General features: G+C 47.1%; 1 protein-coding gene across 1 annotated transcript in view; it reads right to left on the bottom strand.

Moving 5' to 3' along the window:
* Positions 1-13,822, bottom strand: part of LOC119374992 (uncharacterized) — a 31,145-nt gene extending 17,323 nt beyond the window's left edge. The window contains exons 1-3 of the mRNA XM_037645189.2: positions 13,508-13,822; positions 11,200-11,475; positions 7,413-7,643 (exon numbers count right to left, since the gene is read on the bottom strand). Of these exons, the coding sequence (XP_037501117.2) occupies positions 7,413-7,643; positions 11,200-11,475; positions 13,508-13,804 (804 nt within the window). The 5' untranslated portion in view covers positions 13,805-13,822. The remainder of the gene's footprint in view (positions 1-7,412; positions 7,644-11,199; positions 11,476-13,507) is intronic.
* Between the last annotated feature and the right edge of the window lie 330 nt (positions 13,823-14,152).

Here is a 14,152-nt window from a genome sequence, read left to right as displayed (position 1 = left end):
AAATCGAGAAATACGAGATATCAAAAGGTTATTGCTTACTTGGTGAAAAAGGAAAACCCACAATAAATTTTTATGCCAATAGGATGCAACTTCCGAAAATCGAGAAATAGACATTTCAACAGGCTTACTTATTGGTGAAAAATGAACCCACATAAATTTTATGCAAATAGGATGCAACTTCCGAAATCGAGAAATACGCCATTCCAAAGGCTTACTTTTCGGTGAAAAAGAACCCACAATAATTTTATGCAAATAGGATGCAACTTCCGGAAATCGAGAAATAAGAGATTTCAAAGGCTATATGCTTGCTTACCTTTTGGGTGAAAAATGAACCAACGATAAATGTTATGCAAATAGGATGCAACTTCCGAAAATCGAGAAATACGAGATTTCCCAAGGCTTTAGGCTTACCTTTTTGGTGAAAAATGAACCCACAATACATTTTATTCAATAGGATGCAACTTCCGAAAATCGAGAAATACGAGATTTCCAAAGGCTATAGGCTTACCTTTTTGGTGAAAAGTGAACCCACGATAAATTTTATGCAAATCGGACGCAACTTCCGAAAATCGAGAAATAAGAGATTTCCAAAGGCTATATGCTTGCTTACCTTTTTGGTGAAAAAGAACCCACAATAAATTTTATGCAAATAGGATGCAACTTTCGAAAATCGAGAAATACGAGATTTCCAAAGGCCATGCTTACCTTTTCGGTGAAAAATGAACCCACAATACATTTTATTCAACAGGATTGAACTCCGAAAATCGAGCAATATGAGATTTCCAAAGCTTACTTTTTGGTGAAAAAGGAACCCACAATAAATTTTATGCAAATGGGATGCAACTTCCGAAAATCGAGAAATACGAGATTTCCAAATGTTTTAGGCTTACCTTTTTGGTGAAAAGTGAACCACAATAAATTTTATGCAAATAGGATGCAACTTCCGGAAATCGAGAAATATGAGATTTCCAAAGCGTATATGCTTGCTTACTTTTGGTGAAAAGTGAACCCACAATGAATTTTATGCAAATAGGATGCAACTTCCGAAAATCGAAATACGAGATTTCCAAAGGCTATAGGCTTACCTTTTTTTGGTGAAAATGAACCCACAATAAAATTTATGCAAATAGGATGCAACTTCCGAAAATCGAGAAATACATTTCCAAAGGCTTAGGCTTACCTTTTCGGTTAAAAAAATAACCACAATAAAGTTTATTCAAATAGGATGCAACTTCCGAAAATCGAGAAATACGAGATTTCCTAAGGGTATAATTTTTGGACAAAAATGAACCGCATAAATTTATAGAAAATAGGGATGCCACTTTCGAAAATCGAGAAATCCGAGATTTCCGAAGTCCAACTTCCCAAGCTCACACAAAAAATTAGAATTTGTGGCGTAGGCGTACGGTGCTAGGTACTTTGTATAGTCGCAAAGAGAGTTTTAACGGGCTATAGAACTGCCGCCTCTTCGAGCTTTCGGTGTGACTGCGCGCTTTCCGCGCAAGGCTGGCGTCTTTGGGAAAAGTTACGTTTTTTGGTCAAAATGAAGCCACAGTAAATTTTATTAAAATATGATGCAACTTTTCGAAAAGTTGACAAAAATACGAGATTTTGAAAAGTCTATAGGCTTTACATTTTGGGGAAAAATGAAGCCACAGTAAATTTTATCCCCGAAAGTTCAAATGGATTGCTATAACTGCCGAAAATCGAGGGAAAGATGATATTTCCAGATGCTATACCTTACCTTTGTGGTGAAAAATGAACAATGATCAATTTTATTCAAATAGGATGCAATTTTACAAAAATCGCGAAATACGAAATTTGCAAGGTCTGCAAGCTTACCCTTTTGTTGAAAAATGAGCCCACGATAAATTTTATTCAAATAGGATGGAATTTTACAAATATCGCGAAATACGAAATTTGCAAGGTCTACAATCTTACCCCTTTGTTGAAAAATGAACCCACAATAAATTTTATTCAAATAGGATGCAATTTTACAAAATCGCGAAATACCAAATTTGCAAGGGCTACAAGCTTACCCTTTTGTTGAAAATGAACCCACAATAAATTTTATTCAAATAGAATGCAACTATCGAAATCAATACAGAATTGTGCAAATGAGGAAAAGAACGTCTATGCGCCTGATTGGCCGTTGAAAATTTCCTTAGGGCTACAAGCAGATTTTCGAAGTACCCATTATGCCCTAACTTACCAGTTCACGCGGTAGTAAAATGCGCACTACGCGTCCATATGGCAACGCGCGCACCTACGCAGCTGCCCACTTTGTTGATAATGCGGCTCATGATGAATTTTAGCTGAGCCCTTCTTACTGTGTGGACAGCTTTAAACATATGTACCGCTCTTTGCGCGACGCCTGGTGCGATGCTGTTCTGCCACGCAATATTTATTTATTACTACTATCAATCCCTGGAGGGATTCTAGCAGGAAGGGCAACATACAATTATAAGAGTAAATTATGTACAGCCGCCTAAATCTTTAACTATCGTGCGCGAGCGCCGACTTTTTTGTGCGTCAGAGTCGTACGACGGAGCCAAGTTGCAACAGGGCGAGAGTGAGCGCATGCCCACGAATCGCGCTCAGCTGGGCCCGTCGTTTTCTTGGCTGTTCCTTCGTGAGAACATCACCCAGCATTAACTCTCTTCAGACGAACAGGCAGCGCGTCTTGCTCGTATCTTAGATTCCGAACGTCAGCAAGCAACCGAGAAAATGAAATCCGCAGATACGTCACACGCCCCCGCGCATGAGATAATCTGACAAATGTGGATCGTTCGTTTGTTATCTGGCGACGCAAATGCTTTTTTTTTTTTGCGCTTACTCTCGCCCCGTTTGCAACTTGGCTCCGTTGCACGGCGCTGACGCATGAAAAAAGTCGGCGCTCGCGCACGATAGTTAAAGATTTGGCCGGCTGTACAGATACATATATATGCACAAATTCCTCTCCATTATTGTCATAATTGCTACTGCTCTGTTAAAGACTCAAATACCTTGGTTTCATTGATTTCATTAGGCTGTGTGTAAAAAAGAAACGAGCCCGCGATGCATGCCCCTTCTTTCGCTTATACATACATACACACAGACACATACACAGATATATGGTAGGGTGAAATTCAATGGATCTGGTGGAAAATGCGGTAGAAAAAGAGGTCGACAAACGTGCGAACACACACACAACATATTATATATATATATATATATATATATATATTATATATATATATATATATTATATATATATATATAATAACAGCGATATACACATAACTTGAGATTCAATATACAGTTACAATCAATGGGCAGTTAACGTAGAATGTAACAAATAAAAAATACAGTGAAACCCACGTACTCTAAACGTTGATCAGCGCCTGGTCGGTGCAGAAGATCAATACCATGCCGGGAGTCCATGGGTTAAGAACAGCTGGAATCCCTTTTGATATAAAAACCGTCAACTTGAATTTACGACAGCGGCGATGCCTTTATTCGACAATGTGTTTGAGTACATAATTGAGACAGTATAATGAGTGAAAGACGGCGCGCGAGTAACATGACTAGGAAGTGTATGCAGAGAATGAAAACGAGCAGAAAATAATTTATACGAGCGGAATAACGACAAATTTTCAGTGAAAGGATCAGGTAAACTTTCGGCACGACACAATATTAAAAAAACATATAGTGACCGTGCTGCTTTGGCAGAATCGTCCGAGGTGAGCTCAGATGAGCCAGTGACGTCATCGAAGGTTCACAGACGCTTAGCCTGTATTTCACGCAGTATGCATGACACGAATTTTACGTCCAGGACATTGCTCTTGCGGGTCTGTCATACGCGAATTCGCGCAACAATAATTGTTATTCGGGTGGTCGCATGCAGTCGGATCCCGCCGCCGAAATTTGAACCAAGGCAAGGTTATCGTTCATCGCGAGGCGCCTTCGTCTCAGCGGACCTCGGTCCTGGGAGGAGTCCGTCACAGGAACACTGGAACCTGGGATAAAGTTTGGTTATAAGGTGAAATAAAAACGAATCAGACTTTATTTTTTACATATTTAAGCTCAAGAAAGTCACGCTGTCGCTTATGTATTGCCTAATAGGACCGGAAAGAGAAAGCCATTTTGTTCGTTTTCCTCTTAGTCAATTGTGTTCATCCCGCTCGAAAGCTTCCCGCACTGCCTCCGGGACCAGAGGCACTGCAGGCTCTCTTCACCTGACGTAGTGTTGTAGTGCCTCCGTGATCGGCCCACCTTTGACCAACCGACGGATGTCATGTGATGACGTCATATTGTGACGTCACCGTGATGGCATCATCACATGACAGCGTCGCTTGGTCAAAGGTAGGCCGACCACTGAGACACTGCAGTGACGCCACAATGACGTCAGGACGACGTTACAACTATTGGCTACCTGTGACGCCATAATGATGTCGCGGAGTGACGTGATCACGTAATCATTTCTTACATCACTCGTGCTGACGCCCGTCGCGACGGTCACTTTTCGCGCTTGATGAGGCATCTAAGGCTTTCGCCTTAAAAGAATTGCGTGTGGAGTCGAGCGAAAAATGGCGTTGAGCTGTAGGCCACGGGAAGTTCTCAGTTTCTTTCTCTTACTAGTCCATTCTTGTTTAACTAGTGCGATTCCGCACTTCGACGCTTTCCATAGGCGTGCGCACGGCCATACATCGGGGGAGTCAAATATCGCCGCTCCGCCCCACATCCCTGTTAGAACATTCCGACAGGAAACAACATTTGCAATGTATGCAATAATGAAAATGAAGCGATGACATGCTGTTCACAACGGGCTGTCTTTGATGGCAAATTATATTTCAATGGACAACGACATAAAGGGTCCTAGGCTGTCATTATCATAAACAATATTGCATTAGAATAGAAGCTTGAGCGAGCTGGTAGGGATGCATGCTTCCAGATGTGTGCACTTCACGATGCGCACACGTATACAGTAGGAATCGCCAAAAAGCTGCATAACAGTAAGCCTGCATATTACCCGCCACGGTGGGATAGTGGTTATGGTGCTCGACTGCTGACCCACCGGTCGCGGGATCGAATCCCGGACGCGGCGGGCCGCATATTCGATGGAGCGAAAATGCTCGAGACCAGTGTACTTAGATTTAGTTGCACGTTATAGAACCCCCGGTAATCTAAGTTTTTCGGGGTCCTCCACTACGGCGTCTCTCATAACCATATCGTTGTTTGGGACGTCAAACCCCAGCAAACATTATACTATATAAACCTGCACAATAAAGGGGGGCCAAGCAATTTTCATGGTACCTATTTTATTTAGCGCAACGGAAAGCTTAACGGTCACCGTCAGAGTGTCTAATCATGGAATGGTAACGCGGAAAAACGTCGTGAAAGCTTATATAATAAGAATTTTTCGGGTGTGCGGTGAGTGTGAAATCGTACACACAACACATCCTACAAGCAGTGGGCGGTGAGCACGGCAGCGGTTTCGTGTTTGTGCGCTGTGGTTTGTTGCGCATGCGTGCACTTCGCGCGCATGAGCCGCGGCTCGAGCGTGTTCCAGTATGTGCCGCGAATGCAGCGCCACTTCTTCAGCGTCAACTCCTTTTATCTCGTAAGCAGCACACAGAGGAGCGGGGATGTATAATAATATACATACTCTACTTCTGAGCGCTAAATATGGTGCGCACTAAAGCACCAGACTACGTACAGCAAAGTGAACGACTCCATGATCCAGCTTCAAGGATTCGTGGGCGGCTACGATATAGGATACGCGACATACCGGCTTTTGCGACGGTTACACGTGATCAAAAATATAAATTCCTACTTAGATCCCTAAAAGGAGGCTTGAATATGCAACTATAATTCACGGCCTTTTAGTTTCCACCAGGATCGAATCACACGTTCTAGCCACTTGTCACTCCCTTCAACAATGCAGGAAGATGCCTGACTAGGTAAAGTTATAGGGCTGACTTGGTGCCCCCTTAGATTATTTGGGGGGGGGGGGGGGGGGTCTGACCCCGCTGTTCGCACGCCTACGACTCTTTCCGACTAGAAGCGCGGATAGCATGAATCAGGAGAAGAAAAACGGAAAGACTACACTTCAAACTAGCTACCGATTCTTGCCACAGAGTCCTGGTACGTACCGCTGGGTGTCGCCTCGTCTTGCTCCGACGCTTCGCCGAGCGCTCCTTGGGCCGCCATTCGCAGGGCGGCTCTCCAGCCCAGTCCTCCACGGCGCTTCTCCCTGTATCGCCGAAACAGGCGCCAACTAGCCAGCACGTCGGCGTACACGGTCTTGGCCATGTCGAAACGTCACCAACAGCGACACGACCATCGTGGGACCCAAACGCACGCTCCGATTGCGTTGTCTCGCGCGAAGTTGTTCAGGTTCTGGCCGTACTGCTCGTGGTGCGGACTGCGTTAGTGGACAAGGCCAGGAAAAAAAGAGCTCGAATTGAACCTTTGGCAGAGTTCTCGTAGCTCAATACCCCCCACTCCCCCCAAAAAATAGCGACTATTCCTACACTTCATGATGATGATCCTTATCAAACAGGAAAATCTGATGTGTATGACACCACAAAACCTTTGTGGCAATGCACGTGTTAAAAAAAGAAAAGAAAAAAAATCTGGCGTCCAGCGTCGTCCGGCGGAACACGAATGGTACTAAAAGTCGCGTGACAAAGTCATGAAATCATCTGATGACGTCACGTGATGACCTCATGTTGACATCAGTATCACGCCTTAACTTGGTCAAGAGGGAGAAATAGATATAACGGACATAGGCATAGATTAGGCATAACATGCCTAATTGATGACGCCGTGTCGACGTCATCGACTAAACGCGCCACCACGACGTCATGTCAGTCAGAGAACTTTTCAAAAGTTACAGCGGAGATTTCGTGCATCATTGTTACCCTACGCAGTAAACCTGGTGACCAGGGTAACCTGTGTTCGGGTACGTTCTGCGGTGTACAGACAGAGAAGAAAAGAAAAGGGAGAAGGACGAGCTTCGAATGGATACAATAGTTCGTTTGAACTTCAAGTTTGTGCTCCGACATAGTCTGGTTAGAGATGGCAAATTCTTGAACGGGGGCGTCGCTGTTGACAACGCTTCGACAAGTGGTCCTGTCTTCTTCAAGGAGGCAACAAGACAAGAGCGCTTGCCAAAACGTTGGCTCTACCCACGAAACGAAACACGAAACCTCTATAAAACGTTTTATAGAGGTTTATAGAGGTTTTAAACGTTTTTAAAGACGCTTATAGAGGTTTTGTGTTTGATGGCAGCTACACCCCTCGTTCAAGAATTTTGCCTTGCATCTTCCCCTCAAACGTCTACATTACTTATTCTGGTTAGGAAATATTTGCGGTCGCGCCTGCGCAATACACACTTACTTGCAAACCGTCCATCCCCATCATCGTACCTGTAGCATCGCTCCTTCTTCAGACATGGCAAGCCTCTGGTACAAGCAGGAGGCCCTCCGGAACGTGTCCTCCGGGTCGCTGCTTTCCTGGGCTAGCTTGCACCAAGACGGCAACACGCACTGTGCCGGCTCGTACAGACCGGCCAGCGTGGGCCGCTGGCAGACCAGGTACTTGCTGTACTTCTCGTAGGTGTACAGCATCACCACGAATATGATCCGCGCCCCCATTCTCTGCGAAGGAACACAACATGGCACGCAAAGTGTTTTTACAGCGAATCTTTATGTGGGTATAGTCGGTTACAAGGACAAGAATGACTGTAAAGAAGACAGACAGATTGTAGCTTTCCATAATAAATATAAAACAGCGCTTAACACACAGGGCAAAGGAACACGTGACACAGACGGCGCTGAACTTGCAAGTGGGATATATTGAAAAGTGATATGTTGCTTTTTTAAGCAAAGGGCTTAAAAGGAGCGTGCACGCTCATTGTCAAAACCGATCGATACATTCGTCATTCCCAGAGGCAATGCCTCGTGAGAGCTCACTGGTCACCAGGGGCGTAGCCAAGGGGGGGGGGGTTGGGGGGGTTCAACCCCCCCCCCCGAAATTTTTCAGTTTTGCTTGCGTATATAGGCACGCATACATAAAAATGCACGCACGAACATATATAAAGTATGGTTGAACCCCCCCCCCCCCCCCCGAAAAAAATTTCTGGCTACGCCCCTGCTGGTCACCCCTGATTAACAAGTCCATTTGCTATGTCCTGGAGCCTTACGTGGAAAGGGCCGGTGCGTTAATGTGAGGCTTTTAGAGGACAATACTTCATTACAAAAGAAACAAACTAACTTGGCCAAGCACTGTTTTTGAGTGCCAGTGTGTACCGTTTCTTGGTGTCACTAAAATCTTGTTTGTTCATAATGATAGCTACACAATAGAAGTCGCTGGGTCATTTCATACATCGAGAAAAAGAAGTGATTGTGTTATCATCCCAGGAAACGGGCTTGATCAGGGTCGTGACCAGTGAGCTCCCAAATGGCGGTGCCTTTGGGAATGACGAGTGTATAGCTTTTGACAATGAGCGTGGCGCGCTTGATTTAAGCCGTTTGCTTTAAAAAAAAAGCAACACGTCTTTTTCGGTAAACCCAGTTACAAGTTCAGCGCCGTGTGTGTCACTTCTTACTTTGTGTTAAGCGCTGCTTTGTATTTATCGTGTTAATAAATGTAAGCTCCGTCCAAAGCCGTCGCTGTTCCATCCAGTAAGGGTTTGCATAGATACTCATCCAATTGTATTTGCTTATTTACGTGACGTCAAGCTTCGGATGGGAAACGCTTTTCTCCATTATTTGTTTGATAGTTGTTTACAACAGCAACTCCCTAGGCTATCAGAACTCTTCGAAGTTTCTTCGGGCATCACCAGTGCAAAATCAGTAGATACGGCATTGAGTAGAGCACCACAAAAGCCTAAATAATCCTGCAGTGATATCTGCACTCGCTGTAAGTGAAGCATCCGTGGCTAAAGATTTGTTGTGCCAGGACGCCGAGCTGGTAAGGGCGGAGATCATATCAGGACAACCCGCCTACGTATGAATCTCTTAAAAAAAAGAAAGAGAAAAGAAAAAAGCTTGTCTTTTCTATCAATGTTGGAGGTTTGATCAAGGTTTACCTCCGATATTTCCGTTGGTGTTTTAAGAAGAAAAACGGTTTTTCTTGCAATAAGGTCGAAGTCTGTGTCAGTTGGTACATGACGCTGAGGCAAAAACCAGCCCAGTTGCTAGTCCAGTCATTGTGTGTCACTTCTATCCCTTGTCCGGCATCTTGACTGGTTTTTGCCTCAGCGATTTTTCTTGTGTTCCAGAATTACCCTTTCACAATACCAAAATCACCGCGCTTGTCGTGAGAAGACACGAGGTAAGCGAGAAAACGCGCAAAAGAAAATGCACGTGGCGACGCCACCTTGAAAGTTCCGCACCACTCGCCATAACGTCACAAATTTTCGCGGCGTCTACTAGGGCCCACGTGGTACATTTCCTCTGAGGGGGAGACTTAAAGGGATGGTGCCACCAAATTTGTGGCTTGCGCGTTCTTTGCTGTAAGCGTTTCCTATAGTTCAAGGAAGCATGATGCACGCACCAAGATTCATGTATTCTCGCTACATAATTTAATATCGCCTTTTTATGTGGACAACTTTCGGTTTCGGTTTCTGGGCGCCGAGGTTGGGCAGTGACGTAGAAGTGTAGGAGGCGTGGTCACGTGACCACACAAGGCTGTGACGCACTTAGCCAGGAAGCGATCGAAACTCGGCGAATGATGTAGCAACCGATGCTTTGCCGGTACTATAGTGAACTAAAATATATTCTAGTTCACTACAGCCGGTACGTACGTTGCGGAAGTGGCGGAGGTCACTCACGTTACTACAGCAGGTTTGGTGCGACGTCACTACAACTTCCGTTGCCCATCCTACAGATCTACGTCAGTGTTGGTGCGCTAGCGATGGGTTTCGATCGGGATAATGGGCATTAGGTACACTTTGGAAGCGAATTAAATATATTCTAAACGTTTGCTGTGTCCGACCGTTCGTGGGGAATGTCCTTGCATACAGAGCAAACCCACAACAGGCTTGTTATAGCCTCGAAATTTGATGGCACGACCCCTTTAACGTGCGAAGTTTCGGGAAATTTCGTTGAGCCAATGTCGCCAAAATACGAAAAGTGCACTTTGAAATCCGTGACGTCACGCGCGGAGATTTCGGCGCGAAATTTAAAAATAAAACTTTCACCTTGGGTTTTCTCCTTTATTATTAAAGCTATGACGGTGAAATTAACGACATTCGTGTTTTCAGCGTAAAACTTATCAGTCCAAACCGATTCATTGTTTCACTTTAGTGTCCCTTTGAAGGGGCTCTGCAGCACTTTTCCAGCATGGTCAGAAACGCTGCCGATCGGTAGTCGAGGCTCCCGAGAACACGCGAGCCAGACATTATAGCGCAACACGCGGCATGGAATTTACAACTAATTCTCAAAGTCACCGAGAAATCGTTCCTTCTTCTCTCGACAAATGACGCCATAAAACTAAATGACAGCGTCATAAACCCAAAGTCCACGGCCGTTGGCTGATTTGAGCATCGTGTGCTGCATAGATACCGTGGCCGCCGCGGGATGCCGCCACGTGAACGCGGGCGTGCTCGCGATCACACTGATGGTAAGCCGCGCCTTCGAGGAAAAATGAAAAGGAGTACTCAAGGTCATGATGCGAGTTGACGAAGTGGCGCGTCTTCTTGCCCCGTGTCATCCCCCTCCCTGCGTAGCTTTCACCGCGGTCGCTGGTACGAAAGGAGAGAGAAAGCGCTTGAAGTGTGTGTCTAATCCCTGTAACTCCGCTCGTACTTGATGGATTCTAAAACTTTTTGCGGCAGTCGATTCGTAAGCAATAATCTCTATTAATTAAGCCATTAGACAATTACTTGAAGAAGTGTTGCAGGGACCCTTTAAATGTGAGCGACCCTGTACGCCCGTGTCGCACTGATATCGATATAATAATCATTGGGGTTTTTACACCCTAAAACCACGACATGATTATGAGGGACGCCGTAGTGGAGAGCTCCAGACATTTTGACCCTCTGGTGTTTGACGTGCACCTAAATCTAAGTACACGGCCCATTAGCATTTCGCCTCCATCGAAATGCGGCCGCTGCGGCCGGTATTTGATCCCACGACCATCGGGTCAGCAGTCGAGCACCATAACCACTAGAGCACTGTGGCGGGTGATATCGAGATGCAATGTGCTCGCCTTGAAGAACGTCAGCAACAGTGGAAGGTTGCCGCCCCCGGAGACGACGATCGTCGCGTTGATGAGCAGCCTGATGAGGAAGGCGATCGTGGTGGCGACGCCGTCCTCGGCATCGCGCATCTCGTCGACGAAGAGCGACGCGACGCCCACCGGCAGGGCGAACATGAACGTCTTGATCACGAGCAACGCCGGCACCTCGAGGCCGACCAGCAGTCGCAGGGTTGACGGGAACACTCGCAGCGCCATCCTGTGCAGCAGCATGAGAACGGGGTGGATCTGCGCAAGGTGTGCGAGAATAGAGATGTTTAGTCGGTCTGGTATTCCGCTATACGCAAAGGCGTAGCGGAATACCAGATAGCATAGAGTCAGTACAGACTCTAGAGAAAAAGCTGGGTCGAAAGAGCGCTGACCACAAGAACAAGTCCATGCGACATGACCGTATAGCGTGTAAAGTTGGCTGGCAATCCATAAAGCCGTTTCACATAGATATGCGGGACCTGAATGTGCTAATCAAGCTGTTTAGCGTACTGCTACCGCAAAGAACAATATTATTCGAAATTCCAGGGGGGGAGGGGGTGGCCCCCTTCCCCTTCATCCGGATGGCCATGCGAACGATAGTATCGACATCTTTTGACACTTCGTGCAATCACAATTATAGACACGTTTGTTTGTTTGTTTGTTTCCGCCGTGTGTCTTTGGGGAAAATGAAAAGTTTAACAAGCAACTCATTCGGAATTATGCCGATGCCAAGAATTTACATGAGCCGAGTTATAGAACGCACTAGGTTTCTGCAGCAACAATTATGTGCCACAGCCGGTCTGGAGGCGCGCGCTCGCTCCTAGGGAGCGAGCGCGCGCCTTCAGACCGGCCGTGGTCAAAGAAGAGCCCGAAATTCCGCTACATCCCCCACCACCAGGGGATCGTTTGTCCTGTAGGAAAAAGGGTCCGCGTGTCCACCGAAGAGGAGGGGCGGGGGGGGCACTCACTAATCCGTGACGCCGCGGTCACGTGATCCACAATCCCCCCCCCCCCTCCCCAGTGTCCCCCGCGGATTTCTCCCTCGTGTGAATAACACGTCGCTTCTAAAGCTTTAGTGGCTTCCCCTGCTGCGTGAATCATTACTCTCACTTCATTTTCTTTCCTTTCTTGTCTCCCCCTTCCCCCACCCTCAAGACGCTTTCTTCCTTCCTCAGAACCACTACCACCACCACCTCTTCGTGCACCCTGCGTCAGCAGCTGTGGATGTGACGTCACGCCTCGCGCTGGCGTGCAGCCGCCGATCGCGTATTATCCTCGGAAAATACAGCCAACTGTTCAAGAACACGTGAAATAAACTTTGTGTATCGGAACAGGCATGTCTTCCGAGTACAATTTCGATGTTTTCGTCCTTTTTTACAGATCTTTGTTCAGTATCCCTTTAAGAAATTAAAGTGGACGAAAAGACAATTCGCCGTCGGAATGGTCCAAGCCTGCAATCTTCGAATAACGCATCCGATGCTACAGCGGCGGTCGTCCTCCCGTCCAGTTTATCGGGTACATTTGAACCTGCGGGTGTTAGTCAATACGGCTCTTAGCCATCATGGTGAGGGTGGAACACTTTTTTCTTTTTGGCGGCTGGCGCGACATGGGCCCCGCCGCGGTGGTCTAGTGGTTATGGCGCTCGACTGCTGACCCGAAGGTCGCGGGATCGAATCCCGGCTGCGGCGGCTGCATTTTCGATGGAGGCGAAAATGTTTGAGGCCCGTGTACTTAGATTTAGGTGCACGTTAAAGAACCCCAGGTGGTCAAAATTTCCGGAGCCCTCCACTACGGCGTCTCTCATAATCATATCGTGGTTTTGGGACGTTAAACCCCAGATATTATTATATTATTATGGCGCGTGACATGGCACGTGATCGTTTTACGAGCTGGCGGCTGACCAATGATAGCATCAAGCCTGCCAGAACGAGACCATCGCTATGAATGAACGAAAGAAGGGTAATTAATTAAGGGCTCGATTCACCCTGAAACCGCGCAGCAACACGAGGACGAAGAAGGGAACAACGGGACAGCGACCGTCCCGCTGTATCTGTCTTCGTCCTTGAGTTGCTGCATTGTTTTCAGGATGAGCGGCAACACAGCTAGATGTGCGATGGCATGGGGGTAGGATGGGGGTAAGTGGTGGCGCCAAGAAATGTAGTGGCAGCTAACAGAACTATACGGTTCTGGCCAGCAGGAGGGGCGCGGTACGGGCAGGTCGTGCTCCGCACACATCGTGCATTCGACTCATCACAACGACGCGACACCCCAAAAAGCAGCGATGACTCACCACGAAAGAGAGGACGCAGGCCAATATGATCGGCGTGATGCCGTTGTCGAGGCGCTGGTAGGCGCTCATCTGGCAGGGCCTCATGTTGCCGGCCGAGGGCGGATGGCCCTTGCAGCAGGCGTTCGCGTGAAGGCTGCGCTGCTTCTTGGCTTCTTCGGTTTCCCAGTCGGCTTCATCCTGCTGCAACGCTTCGTCCTCGCCGTCTATGATGGCGCGCAGGACCTCCCAGTCCTTGTGGCCCTTTATCTCCTGCAGAACGGCTTCCACTGCTTGCTCGCTCGCCCAATCGGCCATCATCTGGCTGTCGTCGTCTGTTGCCTGAAGGCAAAGAGGAGGAAAGTCAGGCCCGCCAATCATAAGCACGTCCTACCGCAGCGGACCCTTTCCCTCACCCCCTTACTTATTCTGGCACGTCACCTGCGAAAAAACGCGCGTGCCTTCAAACTCTTGGGGCTTACAAAACGAAGCGTTCAGCTTCATCTCCAACGAAGAGAAGGATCACCTCCTGTCTGGACTTATACAGGAGTAGAAAAGCTGACGTCACAGCCTCGGCAGCCGGCATTTTTGTGTGGTCACGCATATTAACAACAGCTCAGAGGGGATTATGACGACGCCCAGGGATCCTCGGTTGGCAAAGTGCACAGT

This window comes from Rhipicephalus sanguineus, chromosome 11, assembly GCF_013339695.2.
Source record: "Rhipicephalus sanguineus isolate Rsan-2018 chromosome 11, BIME_Rsan_1.4, whole genome shotgun sequence".
Taxonomy (NCBI): domain Eukaryota; kingdom Metazoa; phylum Arthropoda; class Arachnida; order Ixodida; family Ixodidae; genus Rhipicephalus; species Rhipicephalus sanguineus.
The sequence above is the reverse complement of the archived record's forward strand: the minus strand, read 5'-3'. Positions and strand labels throughout refer to the sequence as shown.